The sequence below is a fragment of the Aythya ferina genome, assembly GCF_964211825.1.
Source record: "Aythya ferina genome assembly, chromosome: 18".
NCBI classification, from domain to species: Eukaryota; Metazoa; Chordata; class Aves; order Anseriformes; family Anatidae; genus Aythya; species Aythya ferina.
Genome location: NC_140317.1, coordinates 11,635,962 through 11,658,257, shown reverse-complemented (window position 1 = coordinate 11,658,257; position 22,296 = coordinate 11,635,962). Strand labels below are relative to the sequence as shown.

The following is a 22,296-nucleotide window of genomic DNA, read 5'->3' as shown; positions in this document are numbered from 1 at the left end:
CATTTCCCCAGCCAAACAGTTCCCTGTCAGCCCCAGACGCTGATTAATTTTCAACATCTTGCGCCTGGCTTTGCAGATCTAAGACCGTTGACTCGGAAAACAGGAAAGGTCAGCTTGAGAAACACTGGGGCCGCCGGGCCTCGCATCCAAAACAAACAGATGCCACAGGATGCAGGCCGGCCAAAATGGCTGCCACGTGAGGCAGCCGCCATGTGCCCTCAGACAGTGGGACGGGGATGGTGTGGAGACCCTCATGGATTGAGAACCAGGAGTACTTTAGCACAGGGATTACAATTAATTAAAAGGGGAAGGTAGAGCAATCATCTGTTGAGGCGTAGGAGAAGGAACACAGCATTGTTTGTAGTGTAGGATCCTGGTTTCTAATCTCCTTTGCACAAGGTGGGACAACACCCTGTGGCTGTGGCTCCGAGTGCTTTCTGTCCCGGCACAGCGTGACTGGTGACGGGCAGGAAGGAGAGGAGGAGGCTCTCCTCCTATCCCAGGCCAAATCAACTAGATGGTTCCTGCCAGTCTCCAACTCATCAAAACGGGACGTTAACTCCTAATATAGCCCACCTGCACCTGTAAAAGGGCCTACACCTGAAGCATGGGGGTAGGCTTTTACAGAATTTTAAGGAGAAGGTTTTGTTGTGGGATATCTAGGCATAATAGTCACTCTAATGGCCTTCCAAAATCCACAAAGTTGGTGATTTGTGATAAAAGATAATTATTTTAAACCACAGTGCATCCTCCCTCTCTTTTCTTGTTCTCAGAGCTGCACCAGATGAACGCGCTTGCTGTGGCCATGTGCATGCAGGTAGGATGGGTCTGTGTTATCTTGGTGTCGGAACAGAAAATGGATATTTGTCTACTATGATGTAAGGGAGGAAGAGATGACAAACTTATCTAGAAGCTTTTTCCCCAATCCAACTGCTAATACAGTACCCTGAGAACGATGGCAGGAATACAGAGCCCCATTTGCCCTGGTGAAGAAAAGGGCTGGAGGAAAAAAATGCATCCAAGTTTTTTAGCTTGTGAACTTGGCCTTGGCATGATGGATAAGGGGGTAACCAAGTCACTGCCATAATTGTGGCGTGTTTAGACGTGGAAAGGGATACTGCATTTCCACAGTAATTCCTGTTAGTGCTCCCCTGTCCCTCCCACCACCTCCAGATTAAATTTCTAAATGAACTAGGACGTTAGAGCAAAATCAGTAGCTGATTAGCCAGCCTGCTTGGCTGCAATCACACCTTTCAATATTGATTATCCACTCCTTGAATCTGATGACGTTGAGCATCTGCAGCGAGTGCTGCTCAGTGTTTCCTACCGGTGGCCGAGGACAATGATTTAAAGGGACAAAATGCCCATGTGCTTGCCTGGCAAGCAGGAAATGAGTGCTCATTTGCAAATATGATTGAGGAACACAATCAGTTCTTCCAGTGGTCCTAGCCTGCAGGCGGCTGGCCTGCTAACAGTGACCCGTCTGGGCATGTTGAAGTTTGCTGGGGAGGATTTGCGCTGTGCTGCTCAGTGTGCAGAAGTTTGGAGCCTCAGGCTGAGCTCTAGGAAGTCTGTTGGAAGCCAGGCTGGGATGAGATGCTCCAAGGTGTCCTCTCCGGGCTCCAGCCCTTCCTCATTCTTTTGGAGGTGGGAGCAATGTTTTCTTTTGCATTGGTTCTTCTACTGAATGAACTCCAAAACCCGTGTGGTGCAAGAAGAACTAGAAAACCCTGTTCACAGGGCTTTTCCCCAAAGCCCAATGGCTGTGTGCAGACGAGCTAGCATGGCCTGCACCTAATTGATGTGGTGTCTGACCTTGCCCAGCTCCTGGCTGGTGAAATGCCTTGTGTGGCAGAAGGCCAGGAGCCAGCCCTGGGCTTGTGGCCACCTCGGGGACAAGCCTGGCCAGTGATGCTCACAGTGGAGAAGCAGGGTGCTGAGCTGCTCCCAGAGCCCTGCTGGGGCTAAGCAACATGTGGCATCTTCCTGGCATGGGGTTTGGGCAGAATTTGGCCCCAGTGCTGCAGACAATGCAAATCCCACCTGCTCCCACCAGCTGCGAGCTTCGCCCCAGTCTAACCGCTTGTCTGCGTATCACAATGAGCCTCAAAGCTCCTGCATAAAATAACACTTTATTATTATTAATAATAATAAGTGGAGGTAATTTGTGATTCTTGAAACTGGCCCAAGCCACCAAATTCAGATCAAGATCTGACTTCAAACTCCCGAATGTGGGGGTTTGGGCTAGTCCCTATTTATACATGGGCCCAGTTGTGAAATTTGGAGTTCAGATCCTAAGTCCCTTCATCCTGCCCCTGAGCTTTCAGAACTGCGGTTTGGCTCCAGGCCAGTGTTTAACCATTATGAAAACCTCTCTATTTAAGGGCGTGCCACCTGTCTTTTTTTTCCTTTTTTTTTTTTTTTTTTCCTGTTGTTGTTGTTTAATTACGATGATCTTCAGGAGGGCAAATTGCTTTAATGAGATTCACAGGTAACTGCGGGGTGATCACTTGAAGCAGTGGGGTTTGCTGCGATGGAGACAGCCGTAGGGGCTGGTGAGCCCGTGTGAGCAGTGTGATGTGACCTTGTTGGGCCCCGTAGCAACGTTTGCATGCTTTGCCTGCCGACGAGGTGAGCCCCAGCCTTTGCAGTGGTATCAGCACATGCTGCAGGAGCGTGGTAAACAGCGAGGGTAAGAGGTTCCAGCTGGGCTTTTCGGAGGAGCTGAGAGCTGGGCGCAGCGTGAGGTTGTGCTCTTGCTGAAAGCCAGCCCCGGTGCTGGTGTGCAGCTCTTGCACATCTGGCTCAAGAGTGCTAAAAAGAAGTCCCTATGATCTCATGTGCCATAAATCTTGTTCCAGAGGTGGGAGAAGCTGTTAGTCTGTTAGCAGGGTGGAAGGGTGAAAGCTTTTCCCATCACGGGGACATTCCTGAAAGCTTTCTCTGGGTAGGTTCTCTTCGTGTCTATGTGCCGTGTGTCAACAGGGCAGTCCTTTGGCAGTCACCCCATCCATTGGCTTCCCCTCCTCTCCCTGACCACCTTCTGTCACAGAGCTCCATCTTTTAGGAGCTCCATCCTCTCCCAAACAGGCTTGAAAACAGCAAAAAAGGGTTAGTTTGTCTGAATAACAAAGTTCTCAGACTGACAGATTCACGGACACACAGAGTGAAACTGCACAACTGTCCTTTGGAAAAACAATCTGAAACAAAGGGCTGAGGCTGCGTTTTTGCTTGTGGCAGCTTTCAGGTTGAGTATCCAGCATGCTTCTTGGCTCATCTCAGGTTTTTGAGGTTCAGCAAACACTGTTAGGGACGTCAGGCATTTGGGAACTGCTGTTGTGTGCTGTGCATGTTCCCCACATGTCCCGCAAAAGCGAACTCTACCATTTGCAAACCTGACCCGTGTTAGACAAGTTTTTTTGCAATACTGCAGGGTTTGTGCCATTCAAAACCATATAATAATAAAACCCCAACCTCCAACTACCTGATTGGCATTTTTATTAATAATTTTTCATGGCTGCAAACGTACAGCCTCTCCCTTGTTCCCACAAGCGTGGGTGGGAGAGGGTTTGCGTGCTGGGCGTGGAGGTGGGCACGCGATGGCAGGCTGGCTCGGGCTGCTTGGCTGCAGCACAGCTCAGCTTCCAGGGCTAAGGAGAAGCCAAGCCAGTGGCAGCATTCTCCAGCATCGTTTTCTGCCATTCACAGCAATTTTTATTTATATGTTTGCTTTTTCACATGCAGATGGCCGGCATCAATGGCTCAGCCTGTGGTTTGCATCCCAGAGCCAAGCAAGTCCTCTTGCCCTGGCTCAGCCTGCAGGCGTGCTGGCTTGCCCACATCTACCTGGGCTGCTGCTATCGCTGCGAAGTGGGCAGCTCATTCCACAAGCTTCCAGCAGCAGCGTGCTGGCTGTTTGCATCATAAACTAATGTTTAAAGTGTGGTTATGGTCAGAAAAGAGCCAGAGAGCAACTGCAAAAATTACATCCTACTCTTTTTTTTTTTTTTTCTTTTAAATATTTATCCCTTGTCAATAGCTGTCCATATCAAATTTGCTCTGTTTTTGAGTTGCAGTGAGATTTCTCGCTCTCCAGCTGAGCCTGGCAGCTGGAAGCTGCTTCCACTCTGTGCTTTGCATGGCAGGAGCAAAGCACTGGGAACGTCTGCCGAGGCACAGAGTCATGCGGCACCGCTGCCTCGAGCCATGCAGGCATCCAAGGCGTGTGCGGGACCCTGCTTGGACCAAGGCTTGCCCCACCATGCCTGTTCTGCCTTTATGTGGGCTGGGTGACTGTGGGAGGATGTTGTCTGCGTGTGGACTCCCCTTCCAACAAGCGTGGGTTTGGGCAGCCCTGGAGAGGGCTGCGAGCGAGGCGGTAGGGCCCCAGAAGAAGACTTCAACCCACGTAGAGCTGGCAGCAGAGGCTTGCCCATCGGGTTTCCAGCGAGAAGTGGCTTTTCCCTAGGAGGAAAAGCCACCGGCAGGCTGGTGACCATCCCACAGTGGGGATGGCTCGGACCAAGAGGGCTCTGCTGTGGGAGCTCTGGCACGGAGCGATGGAGACTTGGCCTCCGCTCCGCCGTCAATGGATTTTATTGTCCTGCGGGGTTTTGCTCCAGCACTTAATTCAGCAGCTCCATTCATTTTGATCGGTACGTACATATATACCTTGGCACCTGGCTGCCAGCACAGGCCAAACGGCGTTAGGCAGCCCCGGCCAAAAAGCACAGGGCGAGGTAGGGAGGTTGCTGAAAAATTCCTGCCCTGCTCGGGTGAAGTTCCTAGAATCTGCGGGGAGGTACGGGGCGAGTGCTGGCACCCGCGTGGCCCCGCCGCCTTGGCCAAGGGCTTGAGAAACTTCTCAGCTTGACTTCGAGCCGCTCCGTAAAAATTCAGGACAAACGTTGGAGGTAAACTGCTAAATCAGGTCTGCAATCCCTTCCTCCGGAGTCAGATTCCACTCCCGGGCCGCGTCCCCAGGACATCTGGAGAAGGGAAGGGGGACGGGAGAGGTCGAAATCCGCTCGGCCCCCCCGCTAGTGTGAGACCTCCTTGGGTGAGGGCAGGGCTGGGGAGGGGGGGGGCACGGCACCGGTCCCCAGCCAAAATGCGGCTGAGGTCTGGCTGCCACGCACACAGGGCAGGTTTTGTGTGCCGAGCTGGGGGCGCGCCTCCCTCCCTCCTCGCAGAGGTGAGACATCGAGTTGCTGAAGCTGGAAAAAGCCCCGGCCCGGCTCCTGAAATCCTCCCTTCTCTTTTTCCCCCCCTCCGCATCGCGTGTCGCTCTTTGGAAGGGTTTGTGCCGAGAAAAGACCTCGCCTGACCCTGCCCTGCTCCACGCGGGTGTTGGCAGGACTGTGGGGCTGCCTTTTGTCACCCTTTGGGAACAGCGTGGTCCAAACCAGCAGCTGTAAAGAAATGAGTTTGGCTTTTGGTGCTAATCGGGGCAAAAACGGGGCTAGAGATGCCGCTTCTGGGCAAACCTTGCCCGTGGTGCAGGCTGGGTGTGATGGAGCTGGTTGTGGGGCGGCATTGGGACAGCCCAGCCAAGCTCCTGGTTGTCAGCTCGCCCTCGGGTGGGTGCCCGAGCCCCCAGAGCCACCCCAGGGTGGGTGACCCAGGGTCAGCCCCTGCCCCTCCGCTGCCTGGGGCTCCCCTGGGCTACACCCTGCTTGCAAACACCTTTGTGCATGTTATTTTTTTGGTTCGGTTTGGAGGAAACCTAGGGAAATCACGGGAGTAAAGCAACTCCTTGAGGGGTTCGAAGCCGCTTTGATTAAGGGTGTTCACAAATCCCAGAACTCCTTATTTCAGTCCACCTCTTGGGAAATGGGAACTTTTTTTTATGTGCTCTGCGCACATAACAAAGCGATGAAATTTTGAAGGAGCTGCCAGGCAGCTTCAGGACAGGGAAAAAAAAAAAAAAAAAGAAAGAAAAAAAAAAAGAAAAAAAAAGTTTTCCAGATATTGCATTGCTCTGTGGGGAAAGAGCAGATGGGCAAAGCATTTTGTGCAGGTTTCTGCCTGCGACTGTGAAGAGAAAGTGGTTAGTGATTGTAGATCTGCAAAAAATTAAATCAGTCATATTTCCTAGTCTGCCTGAAGCTCTGAAGTCACAAATTAATTTCACTTTGGCATGGGTCGAGTTGTTGGCCTCCTGGGGCTGCCTTTGGCCAGGCTACTGATGGGGACAGTAACCAAATATGACAGGGCTGCATGTTGCATTGCCATTTTCTTTGCAGAGCCCCGCTTCCTTAACTTTAGGTAGGATTTAGGATTTCTTCTTTGATATGACAGCCAATAAGGAAAGGTATCTTTAGCCCAACTTAAAAAAAAAAAAATATATATATATATATATTTAAAGTGAAATTCTCCAATTTTTATAGAGTTTTTACCCTAAATTTTGTGTTGAGGGTGGGATGGACCACAGTTAAGGGGAGGATCAGGCCAGCAAGGATTTTTCTTGAAGATCTCCATCTTGCTGACCTTGTCCTCTGTGCCTTTGATGGAGCATTTATGGCAAAGACGGATTCTTCCCTGATGAACACAGAGCAGAAAGGTGCCCCCCAGACAGCTGAGGTCCCATTTCCCAAAGGGACCCCAGTCTGGGTGGCTTTGGTGGCTTGAAATGTCAGCTCGTGGCTCCCCCTGCAAAGCGATGGGATTCTGGAGCAGCCTCAGGTTCTGGCAGCTTTGTTGCCCTGGGGTTTGGGCTGTTATCTGCTTTTATCCAACCCAGAACAACACTTACACCCGTGTTTTTGGAAGCAGGTGGGCAAAAACACCCAACAAAGGTTGATTTTCACAGCGCTCACCTCACAGCCTGACCGTCAGGAGGAACCGATGGAAATCTGAGCAATCCTTCTCTCTTCTCACAGCTTCCCTGGCCCAACTTTCCACTTAAACAAAAGTTCTGTGGGAAAATAATGTTTATATAAATAGTTATACACACACATTGCCTTTGAGGTGTCCCCACGTGCCGGGTCCCAGAGCTGTGTGTCAGGGACCCTGCGGGAAGGCAAAGTCCCCTGCCAATGCCACCCCACGAGGCACCTCTGGCACCACTGGAGACCTTGACATCTCTTGGCTAAACACTGATAAAAAGCGATCACATAAAGTGTGGGAAAGTCGACAGGGTCCCCGGGCACTGCTGCTGCCTGCAGCTTCGCTCCCATGTTTGATTTGAGCGGTGAAAGTCCGCGGGAGGAATGAGAGGAATCCTGCCGGGCTGCAGGCGGGGGCTGGTGCCTGCTTTGGGGTCACTTCTTCAACAGATCTGATTTTTACCACCTCCCCGAGGGCTGTAGAGATGGTTGTTGAAAAATGGAAGCACCCCTTGTTAGATACTACCGAAAAAAATCTTTATTTCTAAGTCTGAGGTGTGTTCCTGGCCCAGAGTGCTCCGGACCGTCTCGTTTGCCTGTCTCATCAAGGTATTAACATTTTTAGCCATGAATCGCAAGAGTGGCTAAAAGATGCAAAGTCCAGGTGCAAAGCATCTGATTTTGGGGCTACGTGTTTTTAAATCAAAGTCCTTCCAGTGCCTGTATCTGCCCGTGGTTAATGGATTACAGCTGCAAATTGGCCTGGCCAGTACCTGACCCGCAGTGCCCCAGCCAGGCTGAACCGAACAGGGCCAAGAACTATCGACAGGCTGGGAAAGCCCCGGCTCCGAGGGCATTTGCCTTCAATTTCCAGCCCCTGGAACCGTGTGAATCCTGACTTTTCCTACCTGAAAGCTGAATTTCATCAGAGCCACTTTCCTGAGTGACCCTGAGTGATGCGATAGCCAGGCAACCTTTGCCTTTATGATTTCTGTTTAATGAGTGATTTAATTAAAAGGTGAGTGGTCTGTGAAGGCTGGGGACGCCTCTTGCTTGTAGCACGTGCTGTGCGTGGTCTTCACGCTGGAGGTGGTGGCATTGCCTGTTTTTTTTTGCATCTGCACCCCATGATGTGCTCGAGGAGATGCTAAATGTGTTACACCACTCGGGACCGTGTCCCGCTGTGGGTACATGGCAAAACTCCTTCCCAAAACACACCTTGCAGTGACTGTCATGGATTTTTGAAGGCATTATCCCCAGCAGACAGCCTTTTGGGATCAGGCTCATGAGGACCAGCATGTTCTGGTGCATGGAGGGCAGCTCTTGGCTGCCCTTGCCCGCTTTCCTCCTGCCCCGTTTTGCCCTGCTCTGCTGTTTTCTCAAGCTCTGCAGGGAGGGGTGGATTAAGGGCCGGGGTGTGTTTGGTTTGGAGGGTGTAACCGTTCGTGGAAGTGTGTTAGAATGGGATATTTGGAGACGCCGAAGTGAGCGCAAGTCCTCTAAAAGTTGGCTGGGGGCCTGTGTTCCTAAGTCACTTCAGTCCTGGAAAAGTCCCATGCTCAGTGTTGGTAGGGCTGCTTTGGGATCGGGTTGCTCTTGGGAGGTGACTTCCATTTACTGATTTCCATCCGAGATGTTGCTTTAAATACCACCCCTGCCACTTTGCCTGGTTATCTGAGTGTGTCTGCAGCACAGCTGGGCGCAGCTGAGAAATCTAAAATAAAGGAATTACGTTATTAAGAAAAAAAATACTTCCCAGTAGACAGCTCCTGATGTGCTTTTGGGCATTCCCCGTTGGCTCGGGCTTTGCTGCAGCTGCTGTGTGATGGAAGCTTTTGGGGAGCTGGGCACAAATCAGCTGTCCCACGTCCCTGCTGCATCGTCTCTGTGTAACATGGCTCTGTGGAGGATGGGTTGGGGAAGGATGCATCCAAGCTCCTCCGTGGGATTTAGCAGTGTGAAAACACAAGGTTTTTTCATCCTGATTTCACCAAAGGCGTTCCCAGATGGGTGTCTGAGCTTTCCAGCTGTCCAAAGTAAGGCCAGGTGGGCACGGACTCCGCAGCCACTTGCTCTTCCCCAGCAGCTGCTTTGGGTTCAGCTGGAGCCTGCTCCTGCCCGGCTGGTGCCAAGGACGAGCATCCCCAAAACCTGGGGCACAGGGGCATGACAGGTGAAGGCAAAATGCTCCGACACATCCACCTTGGGATGAGCTGCGAGCCCTGGGCTGGGGGTCGCAGGCAGCAGGAGCAGCCCTGCCTGCCCCTTGCCTTGGCCTCCGCTTGGGGAGCGCTCGGGCTCCTCTTCGCCGGGCTCTGCCTGCTCCTTTTGTAACTGTGCTCGCACGGAAATCTTCAAAGGCTCGCTCCTATCAATTTTCCCCACCATATGTTCTCATTAAGAAATTTATTGTGCACTTTATCTTAGGATTATTTGCCATCAATTAATAAAACATGTTGCAAGCTTCAAATGAACATTCTCCCTTGCCCGCTTCCCTTTAACGAGGGAAAGGAAGGAGAAATAGGAAAAAAAAAAATCACCATGACAGATGGTGTTTTTTAACCTTTCTTTTGCCCAATCTGGGGAAAAAAAGAATTCTTAGAATATTGACATGGGTTTTTAATTATGACTTACATCACTCAAAGGCCTGATCTGAAGCTCAGTGAGCCCAGCACGCAGACTGCCAGCCCCAAATATTCACGCTGTAATGTATTTGGATGCTGACACAGGGGCACGTGCCAGAGCAGGGACCGAGGGCTGTGGTGGGGTGGTGTCAGCTCAAAAACTGCTCCCAATTGCGTTTATTGTCAGCCAAAATATCATGTCATCCTGGGCCGTGGATGGCTGGTCTTGTAGTTGACAGTAGGATGTGACGGTGGCTTAAGAAAGTGGGATTTTTTATTTTTCTAAGAGTTCCCAAAGGAGGAGCGTTTCCCTGCCGTGCCCCTTCGCGTGGGGAATATAATCCCCAAATTAGCGGAGGTGACATGGAGGGAGTGCACTGCCCCCCTTTGTGAGCCCCTCCAGCCCCGTTCCTGCTGGCTGAGGTGGGATCGGTGCCTTCCCCTCCTGCTGTTTGCATTTCTGGGCTGGCTGACAGCCGCTTCCCAGGGCTGCTGTTAGGGAGCCGGGGCGGGAGGAAAAGCAAACACCAGGTCCAATATCAGCAGCGCCCGCGGATGCTGCTGGGACAGCCTGTACCCTGCCCGGCACTGCCTTTGTGTCTGTGCCTACCGGGGAAAATAAACACAAAAATAATGCACACAGACGGGTTTGTTATATAAATAAATGTCTGGGGAGCGACCTGGCTGCGGGTAACCTGCTGGGAAAGTCCTGCTCCGGTGGGAATGATGGAGTTAAACAGCGCCGCCTCACCTGGATGCGTCTGGGCTTTGATTTATACTTCTGATTGGATGTTTGCCTGGCCTGATCAGAGAGTTTGGGCAGCACCTCGTGTTGACACTTGGTGTTCAGCTCTAGGTAAAGTTTAAACAGGACTTATCATGGCTCTGACACCTCGGGAAGGCTTCCCTGCCTTAATAGCGTGCTTCGTGCCATCTCTTGCGTAGCTTTGTACGGTGCCGCTGTTCTAGGCATGCAAAAAAGAAAAAGGTAGGCTTGCTGAACACGTTCACGGAATAACTTACTCAAACCCTCTTCTAATTTTAAAATAACCCCGTTGCCCTTGACTCATGTGCTGTTTCCTTGCTCGCTCAGGACCGGGGACAGGATCCACATCACGCACCCCACTGCTCAGGTCTCAAACACAAGGAGCAGCAGAGAGGAGAGCTGCAAGAGGAGTTTGTCCCTGCTGTTCCAGCAAGCTCCTGTCTGCCTGATGCCCTGCCACGGGCTCTGGCTCTGGCAGAGCTGCTCCTTTGGCCCTTTTTCCCAGCAGCAGAAGCCGCACGGCATTTATCGATCAGGTAGGCTTGTCCTTGAGTGGCACCGAGAGTCACACGCTCAGCTACCCACTCCCAGCTCGTGCTAAATAACATTGAACTAATTTAATTTTATCCCCCCCTCCTTCATTTTTTTATGAGTATCAATTAAGAAAAAAAGCAGCAGCACATAATTACAGCACCTTGAAGTGTAGCGTTACTGGGCCAAAGGCTGAAATGAGGTTACGATATGACAGCCTTTTATCTCGGATCTGATAGGCGTGTTATTCATTGTATTAAAAGTTTGCCAAGAGAGGCTTCACTGAAAATTAACCCGTGTTATCACAGTGAGTAATATCCTGGTTTTATCATGTGGAATAAATAAATAACACAGACTTTATGCTTTTGCTTAATGAGGTTACGCTGAGTGCAGCGCGAGGAAGCAGCGTTAAGGCTGATGCACGGACACGGTGATTGTGGTGAGCTGAAACTGGAACAGAAAGTGCCCCCAGTTTTCTTGCATAACAGCAGAGCTTATATTACTATTAATTACATTATGCAACTGGGATAGGATGGAAGTTGGCTCTATCTAGCAACGGACCAGGGTGAAAAACTCTTTGCAAATATCTCTGTGATTTCTGAGGAAAATTCCACACCCGTGCTGCTCCAAAAACTGCTTTCTTTGCCTGGTGGGGCCGGGCAGTTGCACGACGTTTTGCCCCGCTGCCCACACAGCGTTTTGGGCTCTGACTTTCCCACTTGCTCCCTTTGCTGCTCTTCTCTCCTCAGTCCCCACCTCTGTGCTCTGCACCACGAGACAGAAAAACTGGGACTCGTGAAGTGACATGGATTACTGGGAACACTGCTGGGGGAAAAATACCCAAACGGTGGCAACTGAGATCTGTTGGTCACAGCACATTTCTGGCTCTCCTGAACGCATACAATGGGCCAGAAATGCTGGGCCATGGATGGGCACTTTCCCCAGGGGGCTGGCAGGGGTGCTGTAGATGAGCAGTTAAGCCAGATGGATGAAGATCGTGGTGCTTGGCTGAAGGAGCAGGCTGGTGTCTGCTGGCCCTGGTGTGGACACCCCAAGCCACGACACTGCTGCGGGTAGGGTTGTGCCAGCGGGGATGGCTTTGGCAACCAAAGGGCCTGATCCAGGGAATGTTGTTAATGTTTCTTCTGCCGCAGAGAGATGAACAGCCCAATTCTGGACTGCATTACCGAGAGCCTGAAATTGTTTCATGTGAACAAAAGGATCGGCTGGGACGTTAATCTCCTGCACCTGTTTAGCTTTGTTCCAACCCCGCTCTGCCCGCCTTGCGTCAGCAGGCGTGATGGCACAGGTGAGGAGAAGCCAGCAGCAGCAGAGGAATTAACCGTGCTTTCACCCAGCTGAGCACCACGCTGGCTGGGTTTGAGCTCCCGAGTTGTCCTGGGGAGTCTGGATGCCCCCCATGCACACCAAGCCCACGGCCCCATCCTGCTCCAGAGGAGAGGGCCGGGCTGGCTGTGTCCCCAGGGACCCTCAGCCCATCGCAGGGGTGGCCTGTCCCAGCCCCAGCTGCACCCATTTCCCTTCCAAAGAGGAACTTTTTCCTCCCTCTCCAACATAATTACACTCAAAGAGCTGAAAAAAAAAAACCCAAACCAACCGCTTATCCCTTTGTGCCAGTGGATGTTAATAACCCCAGGACTACTCTCATCCTCTGGGCTATCACCAGCTGTAATACCTCCAGAAATTGCTCAGGTAGCTTTAATTATGCTCATGCCTTTTCTTTCAGCCCTTGTTATCTCCCAAGTTCCTCCGGGCTGGGAGCAGGGGCACGGCACTGCAGTCGCTTCTCTAAAGCGCCTTTGTTTTCCCTGTGCAGGTATTAAGTTGATGGCACAGCAGTCCCCGGGCACGCTGGGTTCACTTTCCTGCCCCTGCCAAACTCAAACCTTGGGCACGAAGCAAGCCCGGTGCAGGCAGCCTGAGCCTTGGACCTGCAGGAATGTGCATGAACAGAGCCAGATTGTTCCTGCACGAGAGGAAGGGAAGAGAGGGAGAAGGAGAGAAAGGGAAAAACAGAGGGGAGAGAGGAGGAAGAGCTGGAGGAAAGAGAAAAAATCCCCGTCTGCGCATGGAGGAGTATCTCTGTAAAGAATCCTCCCTCCCATGCTTGCCTGTAAGGGTATGGTCTGTGCAGTAAGCCTTGGTGTATTCACACACACGGTAGCAGTGAAATTACAGTTGCTGAAGTGTTGCAGGGAGTCACGCTGCACTAGGTATCAGGGGGCTGTGCTGAGCACTGAAGTGAACAGAAATCAATGGGAGGTGTAGGGAAAAAAAACAACAAAAACCCGTCTCCCCTGGGGCTGTCATTGGTGGATGTTGGGGAAATTTTTCTGTTGGCTTTATTAAAAAAAAAAAAAAAAAAGAGACAGAAAGAAACAGATGTAAAGGGCGTCTCTGACACCATATCTGGTAAAATATCACACGCAGCACTAAGCTGAGAGATGGTCTGTCATCACACTCCCCTACTTAAAATCTACTCAAGCCACAAGCTCTTCAGGGCAGGAATCTGTGATCTATTTGGTGCTGCTCCCTGAGCGTACTGCACCCAGATTATGGAGCATCTCACATGTAGGGGAAATTGTAACGGGAGCAGTGGGGATGTCCTCCTGGAGCAGCAGTGCAGCTTTTGCTTGTGCCCAGTGCGAACAAGAGTAGGGTGGGCGACTGCACCTTGGCTCTGTATTTTTCCCCCTGCAGAGCAGTGGCCTTCCCTCACCTGAAACTTTGCAGTCACACAGCATTTTATTCTCACAAGGCTCAGGAAAATTGAAACAGCCCTTTCTGTTTTACAGGGAGGCACCACACTGCTGAGTCCAAGGAGCCGTAGGACGTGCGCGAAGCCCTCTGGAAGATGGGGAGACCCTGGCCATGGAGGGGAGAAAACCCACCAGACCCAGTTCCAGTCCCTATTTCCCCCCCTTTATAACCAGAGGGATGAGGAACGGGCACAAACCTTGGAGATAACCGGCTGAGACCCTACTGCCCTTTAATCAGCCTCGTTCCACCCCAGCAGCATCGCGGGCTGAAGCAGGTAGGTCCCTGTCTGGGGTGGGCACAGGGTGGACCTGAGGACTTGTGCTGGTTTGTAGTCATTCTCTATCAGCAGATAACTCAAATCTATACTGGATTTATTTCTTTTTTTCCACTGGAGATCAGGAGAATTATGTGTTTGGGCAGTGCTGTGAGAGGGCTGAGGGAGTTGCTGCGTTGTGTGGCGAGGGGGAACCTGACTGGCAGCAGCCCGGGGCTGTCATAAAAGAAACCGAACTGGGAGTGTTAATGCTTTAGCCAAATTATGGAAAAATAGTCTAATTGTTTGAAAAGAAAGGGTGAAATTAACCTGTCTGGGAGCATCTGGGAGCGTGCTGCAGCACTTAGGAGGCTCAGGGACAAGCACAAGGCTGGGAGGGTGCCTGGGAGCACCGTGGGGGTGTGCAAGCTGGTGACAAGAATTATTCCTAATGCCTTGTGTCCCCACGTGTGACCACCACCTCTTATCCCCTCCCCTCCAAGAGCAGCCTGCCCCTATCTTCTCCTTACCCTCAGATGAGGCAGTTGAAGACAGCAATAAGATTTGACCCCTGCCTTTCTCAGGCTGATCAAACCCTGTCCTCTCGGCTTGTCCTCAGCTCTCCACCAGCTTGGTGGCTCTGCTGGACTCAAGCCATGACATCCATGTCTTCTTCTGTGGGAAAAAAAATGGTCTTGGTACTGTAGATGTGGTCTTGTACGTGGTGAACGTGCTTGGGTGGGCTCCTCTTAGCTTCATGGCACTGGTCCTTTCAGAGATAAAATGATGTGCTGGCAACGGCAGCCCCTGGGTGTGGGTGCATCCGTGATGCTTGACAGCATTCAGTCAACGCTGTCAGGTGTTTGGTTCTGGTGCTCTGGTCTCATCCCACTCCTGGTGCCTTTAGGACGTGTCTTCAGCCAGCGTGGTCCTCTGCCGACACGAGTCAGATCAACTCCACTGAAGCCAAAAGAACAACAACCTGCTGGGATTTATGAATAAATGCAAATAATGTTTGTTTGATTTACTTCTCAGGCCTGGCCAGGAAACCTTCAAGTAGCAGCACTTTCCCTCCTAAGCAGGTAAGTGCTTTTTTAAAACATACACGGGAATGTCTGTGCGCCTCTGTTTATGGCTATAAATCATTCTGTGCCTGAGCTCCTAAATAGTGACTCACGTGGTAACTCCGTGACATCCACAAATGGGAGCAGCTGATGGATGGAGCGGCCTCAGCACATCCTGGGCCGCCTGCTCTGAACGGGAACGGGGAGAGAAATGTTGGGAGAAGAGGAGAAGGGGGCTGGAGGGGACCAGGCCAAGCGGGGGCTTGAAAGAGAAAAAAATGAGAAATGAGAGAAAACGGTGAATGATCAGATCAGCTGAGATTTTGGGCTTAAATATTTTGGTTGTAAATTTTATAATGCAAATTTTTTTTATTTTTTTTTTTTCTTTTTTTACTTTTACTTTGAATATTCAGATTCACATTTTCAACATTTTTCCGCGAAAGGCAGAAACTTTTTCAGGAGGGGGGAATGTGCAATCTCACCTCCAGTTTTCTGTCCCAAACCAGTTCTGACCAGCCATACCAACAATGTAATCGCCAGTTTGTTTTTTTTTTTTTTCCCCCTCCTTAGCAAACAGCAGGCCAAGTATCATTTAAAGAAGTAAAAATAAAAAAAAAATCACCAATAAAAAAAAAAAAAAAAGAGCAGCCTTTTGCCGTAGATGGCCGGTGTATTTTTCCTTTGGAAGTTGGCCACCCCAAGCACACACAGGGCTCTGTGTGAGCCTCCCTCGCCCTCCAAGAAACAGCAGAAGAGAAAAACTCGCTGTGCCTTGGATGGCTTCCTTACCGGGGGGGGTGGGCTGGCGGGGAGGGGGCCGAGCGCGAGGCGACGGCTTGAACCGAGTTCCTTTTTCTATTTTATTTAGATTAGGTTCTGCTCAGCGGGGTGATTTCTTAATTAGAGCAGCCCGGTCTCGCAGGCCTGTCGCTCCAGACCCCTGCTCTGCCTTCTTAAGTTTCACGAGGGAAGTTGTCGTGCCTTATTTCCTGAGCTCTAATATTCGAGCAGTGTGCGGTGATTTCAATGGGAGGAAAGGACATGTAATTTAATCATCTTTATTAGATTTTGGGTGAGGGAGGGGGCAAAGCAGTGGGAACCATGTCCTCTGCTTGTCTCTTGACTTTCTCTTCTGCTTCCAGTGGCCGGGGATGAGATTTCAAGGGCGAGGAGAGGAAGCAGGAAAGCAAGGGCCCTGAAAGTGGAGATCCACGTAGTGAAGGGCTTTTTGTCCTCGGGTTAAGGAGTTCTGCAAGCAGCAGCTGTTATCTCTGTCTCAAGCAAAGCCATGCCCCTGCACAGCTTCATTAAGGGTTTATTAATGACTGGCTGTGATTAAAAATTCAGATTTTGAATCCCGATGATTCCAGGAAAGGGAATGCTCTCCATCCAACACGTGTCGCTGGGGTGGGGTGAGAGGCTGATGGAGCCAGTTTGGGCAAAGCAAGCAGGGAAGCAAAATGTGGAAGTTTCCAAATTTCACATGTTTTTAGGAGCCTGCCTGAGGGCAATCTGCTCCTGGATCAGCACCACCTCCCCGGCACGGCTGCTGCTCAGAGCCCAGCCACGAGGAGAAGCTGAGAGCACTGAAAGCATCCCCCTCCAGGCCCAAAGGGAAGAAGATAAAGAGAAGAATTGGGGAATTTTTTGGAAGTAGAGCTGCTTGCACAGCACCACTGTGAGGTGGTGGCTCTGCCACACATAGGCACCGCTCGGCAAACCTTTGCTCTGTGTAAATCGATGCGATGCCAACAGAGCTGGGATGTTGTAGGCTTCGAGATTTGAGCCTTCTGTGTTGTGTGCAGTCAGCTGTGACTTTGTGGCTTTAAAGATATTAAGCAGCGCTCAGTGGGGGCACGTCTACATTTAATTCAAATGAAATCAGACTCTGGATTTTTTAATAAATCCATTTTATGGCTGGAACAATAGAGAAAGAAGCAAATATTTGTTACCTGGAGACACCGTATTCTCTCCCTCTCACCACATGGGCTTGAGTTATTATTTTTCTAGCTGGCCCCGTGAAAGGCTCCCGTGGAGGATGGGAGAGGTTTATAACCCAGTAATAGGCTTCTCACCTCAAAGTGGTTCCAGTCGCTCTCCGCTGGCTTTGGGTGTGATGGTTTCCATTAAGCGCCTTCAGCAAACGGGTGCGGGGTGCTGGGGGGCAAATGGGGCAGTGCTGAGCCTTGGGGGAGCACAAGCACAGGTTGCTGCTCACACCCTCCTGGGATGGGTGATGGTTGGGGAGAAAAGCATCTCCTGCCTTACCTGAGTTTGGCAGTTACTTTAAATAAATGCTCTTTTTTTTTTTTTTTTTTTTTTTTTTTTTTTTCTTCTAATTTTTACTTTTTTTCCTGGGGGATCACTTTGCACTCGAAGAAGTAACTGCACGACTGCAGCTGTGACCATATTGGGCTGAGATGTTTAAAGTGTTGCATTTAATGGCTTGCTTAATGGCTCGCCTGAGCAGTGCAGGGCTGTGCCAGGGCCAGCTCGCAGGCTTCAGCAGCTGTTTTTCGGCGCTGGCTGCAGCTCCCCACGTCCAGCTCCGCAGCTCAGCTGCGTCCGTGCGCGGCAGCGCTGCGTTGGAGGTGCCTGGCTCGCCTCTCCTGCTGCCGAGAGGAGGAAAAAACAATTAGCTGGGGAGTTTCCTCTCCGAGCACAGCGCTGTGAGTCAGCAAAGCTCCCGAGTGTCACCTGTGGCACGGGGGGACCGCAGCACCGGGAGCTGGCTCCGCAGCGAGCAGCAGCAGACGAGGGAGGCTGTGATGGGGATGTGCCGGGGGAGAACCCTGCCAGGTTTGGGGAGAGCTGTCAGGGCCCTAGGGAAAGCCTTGTGTAAACGCCGAGCGGGATGTGCTTGTCCCCAGGACCCATCCACGGAGCCCCACAGAACAGGGATGCTTTCGTACAAGGTGTTGCCTGAAAAGCCCACGACGCCGTTCCTGGGCAGATGGGCTGTGAAAGTGGCTGCAGGTGCCAGGGAAAACTTCTGTGAGTATGTGCTACCTGCGTGTCTGTGTCACGGAGGGAGCGAAAAAACCCAGCGCTGCTGGCAAAATAAATCGCTTCAGTTATGAGCGGTGTCTTGAGGGGAAGCTGCAGCAGCTTGGAGCTTGGTTTCTGGAAAGCAGCTTGTCTTGCGAGAGACGGAGCAAGAAATTGCAAATTAAAACCAGAAAGCCCCTTTTCCCTCCATCTCTTGATGTCTTGATTCGAGGTATGCATAATTGCAATCATTATTTTGAAGGGCAGCCCCCTGCGCCCCCCAGGGTCTATGTCATCCCCGCAGCCACCCCCAGACTCGGGGCTGCAGGAACGATGCTGGAGCCAAAATCCCATCTGCTGGGGGAGCAGCGGCCGCCCCTCCCTGCCCGAGCTGCAGGGGTAGGAAAGGAAGACGAGGGAGCGATGAAGGTCACCTTCCGCTGCCCCGGGACGGTAACGAACCCCATGCAAAGGCCCAGGTCGAGCTCTCCAGAGTCATTATCGCAACAGGCTGTGAAAGGTTAGGGAGGAAGGAGCTTTTCGGAAGTCTTTGCCCACTAATTGATTGCGAAGAGCGGAAGGAAGGATGTATCAAAAAAAAAAAAAAAGAAAAAGCCCCATGCCGTTTGGAGCCCCCCTCCTCCCCTGCCCAAAGCGCGCTGCGAGGAGGCAGCAGGTTGTAGTTTCGACTGTAATGGAGCAGAAGGGAAATCAGATTCAACAGGAGCTGGGTCTCCTTTCAGCCTAATGGCAGATCTGGAAAATGTTTGCCAGCATCGTTAGGAAGGATGAAAAGCGTTAAGGCCCTGTCCCTGCAGAATGTGCCACCAGCACCCATGCCAGCACCCCTGGAAATGCACCAGTCCCCTGGGCCATGCATGCCCTGGGGGCAACAGCTAGCCCACCGTGAGCAGCTGCCATGCCCAACATAATGCACGGGCTGTGGGCTGCTCTGGGCACATGATACAGCCCTTTTTGGGGACAAAAGTGCCGTTTTGGAAAAGCAAAGACCCAGGCGCTGCACGGGGGCCTTGGGTACAGGCTGCGTTGCGTGGACCAGGAAGAGGCTGGAGGTGTGGAGGTGTCTTCTTCTGGTTGAGTCTCAGAGGTGCTGCTCGGCTGCCTACAGCGGAGGGGACTGTTTGAGAAGGAAGTCCTCAAAATGTTTGTGGCTTTCTGGCCTGAGGTGAGACAGTGCCCAGAAATGAAAGGCAGCTACAGAATTTGCCTCCTCCCATGACTGGATGAAACCAGAGCACTTTAAGATGACACAGCGCAAGAACTAATCCGCTCAAGTGGCACCGAAGTATTGTCTAAGTATGATGAGTATCTCTTGGAACAACACTGTGCTCATATCCACACCGAGCAGTCTAATTTTGTATTTCCTAATCAAGTCTTTGGTAGGAAAACAGACAATTCATGCCACCCTCTAACCTCTACCTCTCCTTAACCTCTCAGTCTGGCTCCAAGACCCAGGAGAAAATGGGGTAGGAGAGAGAAGAACTCTGCGGAGAGACTCCTTGGCCAATGCTGAGTGAATCCTTGTGCAACATCACTAATTATCATCATTGTTATATTGGTAAGGAAGAAAAAAAGGAAAAAAAAAGCATGTTTAGAGTTGATGGGATTTGCCCAAATCACCTGGATAAAATTGGGAACACTCCCTGACCGATCAGGAACAGACTGAGACTGGAAACCAGTTGCCTCGATGCCTTGCTCTAACCACTAGACGACCCACCCTGTATGAGCAAACGGAATAAAATTTGAAAGAAAACAAAAATCTGACTTGAAAAATGTGTTCCGCATAGAACCAGAATGTTCAGAGGAGAAAAAAGGATGCAGTCCAAAGTTTTACTTCCAGGCAAACATTTCAAAATGGACTTATAATGTACCCTTTCATTTAGATTTTATATGAAGGTTTTACTTGAACTTGTAATGAAGATGGAAAAATCCGAGGTTACCATGGCTACTGGCACTTTGCCTAATACACTCAAATCTTTTTCCCCTAATAATATAGATTTCAGAAACCCCCCTGTAAAAAGGGAAGAGTTAAAGACCCTGTAAACAACTGTAGGATGAAGAGTATTATTCCATGTAAACCAGGTCCTGAACATCATAGCATGGTAATTGTGTTCTTTTTTTTTTTTTTTTTGCTTTTCCTCCTCACCAATTAGGCCCCCAAACTCAGAGTCCCGCTCTAGGTTCTCCTGCTAGTAACTGGGAAAAAGCAAGGAGTAAGAAAATTGGGTGATGGTGAGCAAATGCTTGGTGCTCCTTCTGGGACGTTCTCCTGTTGGTTGGAAACGCATCGGACTCATTGGGTAGGAAGCAACCTGGTTATTTCGGATGCTCTGGCAGCCTGCAGCTCCATCCCAGCCTTGCTGGACCCTCCTGGGAAGGCGTTTTGGCTGTGCTGGGTTGTGCCAAAGAAATGTAAGATAGCTCAGGGGCACTCTACAGCAGTTGCTGCGGGTGTTGATGCTACATATTTGCCCTAAATCTAGGAGCAGACTTGAGGTCTTGCTTGCTTAGCATGTATGGTTTTATGGCCAGCATCTTGAAAGGCCGTGATGCTCAGAGATGAGCTAGTCCCAGCCCCAATGCCCACCTTGGATATTGCCAGCAGAAAGGGGCTGGGAAGGGATGGAAGAGGTGGCTGGTAGCCATCTGCTCCTGGCTGTTTGCAGCTCTCTGGCTGTGCTGAGAGGCTCGCCTTCATCTTCATCTTCATCTTCATCTTCATCTTCATCTTCATCTTCATCTTCATCTTCATCTTCATCTCCCTGCAGGGTCAGGTTCTTCTTCCACAGGAGCCACAGCCCTGGCCGTTCCCTTGCCCTCTGCAGGGCTGCCGCGTCCTTTTCCTGATGAATTCAGCCGAGGCTCTGGCTCCAGCTCAGAGTTTGTAGCTTTTGTCCTTGCGATTCCCCCAGATCTCAGCAGGAGCTGATTTGGCACCGAATGAAAGAGTTTGGGCTTTGAGCTCCTCTCGCAGGAGCAGGCTGAAGTTTTGAGGATGGATGGGCAGAGCGAGCGCACACCAAAAGCACTAGGGCTGGTCAACAAATGATCGTGACATTCACGTGCATAGTGGTCTGATGACAAATGATAAAACCCCGCGGAGTTGTCCTGGTCCTGGCTGTGCCGGCCGGGTGGAGGAAGTGCTGACGCTCCTGCTCTCCTCAGGCTTTCGGGAGATCCTTTTAATGCAACGGCTCTTTGGCTTTTAAAAGTGGTGGCTGTCCGCCAGCCCGATTTATTTTAAACATGTGTTTCTGATTTGAAAATGTCCAGATCTTGAAATCTTTAATCTTCTCACACCTAGGGATTTTTTTTTGTTTTGTTTTGTTTTTTGCAAAAAGCTGAACCACGTGCACAGGATGATGGTTAAAAAGCAACACAGACTGCTTAAAAAAAAAAGAAAGAGAAACAGTAAAAAAAAAATAATAAAATAAAAGATCCAGCTGGCATTCTTCTATTATCAAAGCAAGACTCAGCATGGAGATTCACATAAGCCAACAAACAGGGCTTTGGTTTGTCTCACTGCGGTAATTGCTGAATCCTGATGAAACTCCCTGAACTTTGAGCTGAAAAAAGGTCCTGAGATCCCTCCCAGAAGATAAAAAGGACAGAGGATTTGTCAGGCTGAAGCAGGTTGTCTTCCCATACACTTAAACCCAACGCTGTTTTCTGGTGCAGAGCTGGAAGAATCAGGTCCCATCCCTTGGCAGGGGGGGCAGCCTCTCCTCCTGGCCCCAGGATGGGGATGAAGCACCAGGAGGATTTCAAAGGAGGTTTCCTGGCTCAGAGGAGCAGCTCGGGATGAGCCCCGCTCTGTGCTCGGGGAGTCCCCAGGACGTTCAGCATTAGCACCAGGTGACGGAAATCGAGGCTGACAGGTTTAAAATGTGCAAGGGGAAAAACTTTTTTACAGCAACCTGCAATTAACGTTCGGCTCAAAGGGGCTACACACGCAAACAGGCCAGCGCCTAACCATAGACACTTGCTGCAGAGAGATGTTTTTTCCAGGCGTGTGGCTTATTTAAGATATAAACAAGTGATTAAACTTTTAGCTCTGCAGAAATGCTCATCACTTGCCAAGCTGCTGTGGGAGTGCTACCGCTGGCTTCGGCAGGACCAGAGGTAGCAACGTGAGTTGAGTGAGTGCATTTGCAGCTCCCTCGGGCTGGGTTTTTGTGCCTGGCCGTGCGCTGCTCCTGATGCTGCTGGAGCCTCCGGTGCAAAGGTCTGGGCAGAGCAGAGGTTAATGCAAAGCATGTCTGGGAGATGGGGTCAGCTGCCTTGTGCTCACCGTGCCACCACCCAGAAGCATCCCCTGGGGCAGGCACTGCTGATGGTCCGTGGAGAGGTGACAAGCACAAGGTGCTGATGTACCTTTGGTGGTGCAATTGTACAGCCCGTGATAATGCAGCATCTTCCCATATACCTCCAGCAGAACTGG

The 22,296-nt window shown here is 50.9% G+C and overlaps 1 protein-coding gene across 1 annotated transcript in view; it reads left to right on the top strand.

Annotated features, from left to right (window-relative positions):
- LOC311421102 (uncharacterized protein) overlaps window positions 1-22,296 on the top strand; it is a 119,477-nt gene that overhangs the window by 80,795 nt on the left and 16,386 nt on the right. The window contains exons 3-6 of the mRNA XM_084492653.1: window positions 10,545-10,753; window positions 11,903-12,057; window positions 13,565-13,803; window positions 14,818-14,864. Of these exons, the coding sequence (XP_084348779.1) occupies window positions 10,545-10,753; window positions 11,903-12,057; window positions 13,565-13,599 (399 nt within the window). The 3' untranslated portion in view covers window positions 13,600-13,803; window positions 14,818-14,864. The remainder of the gene's footprint in view (window positions 1-10,544; window positions 10,754-11,902; window positions 12,058-13,564; window positions 13,804-14,817; window positions 14,865-22,296) is intronic.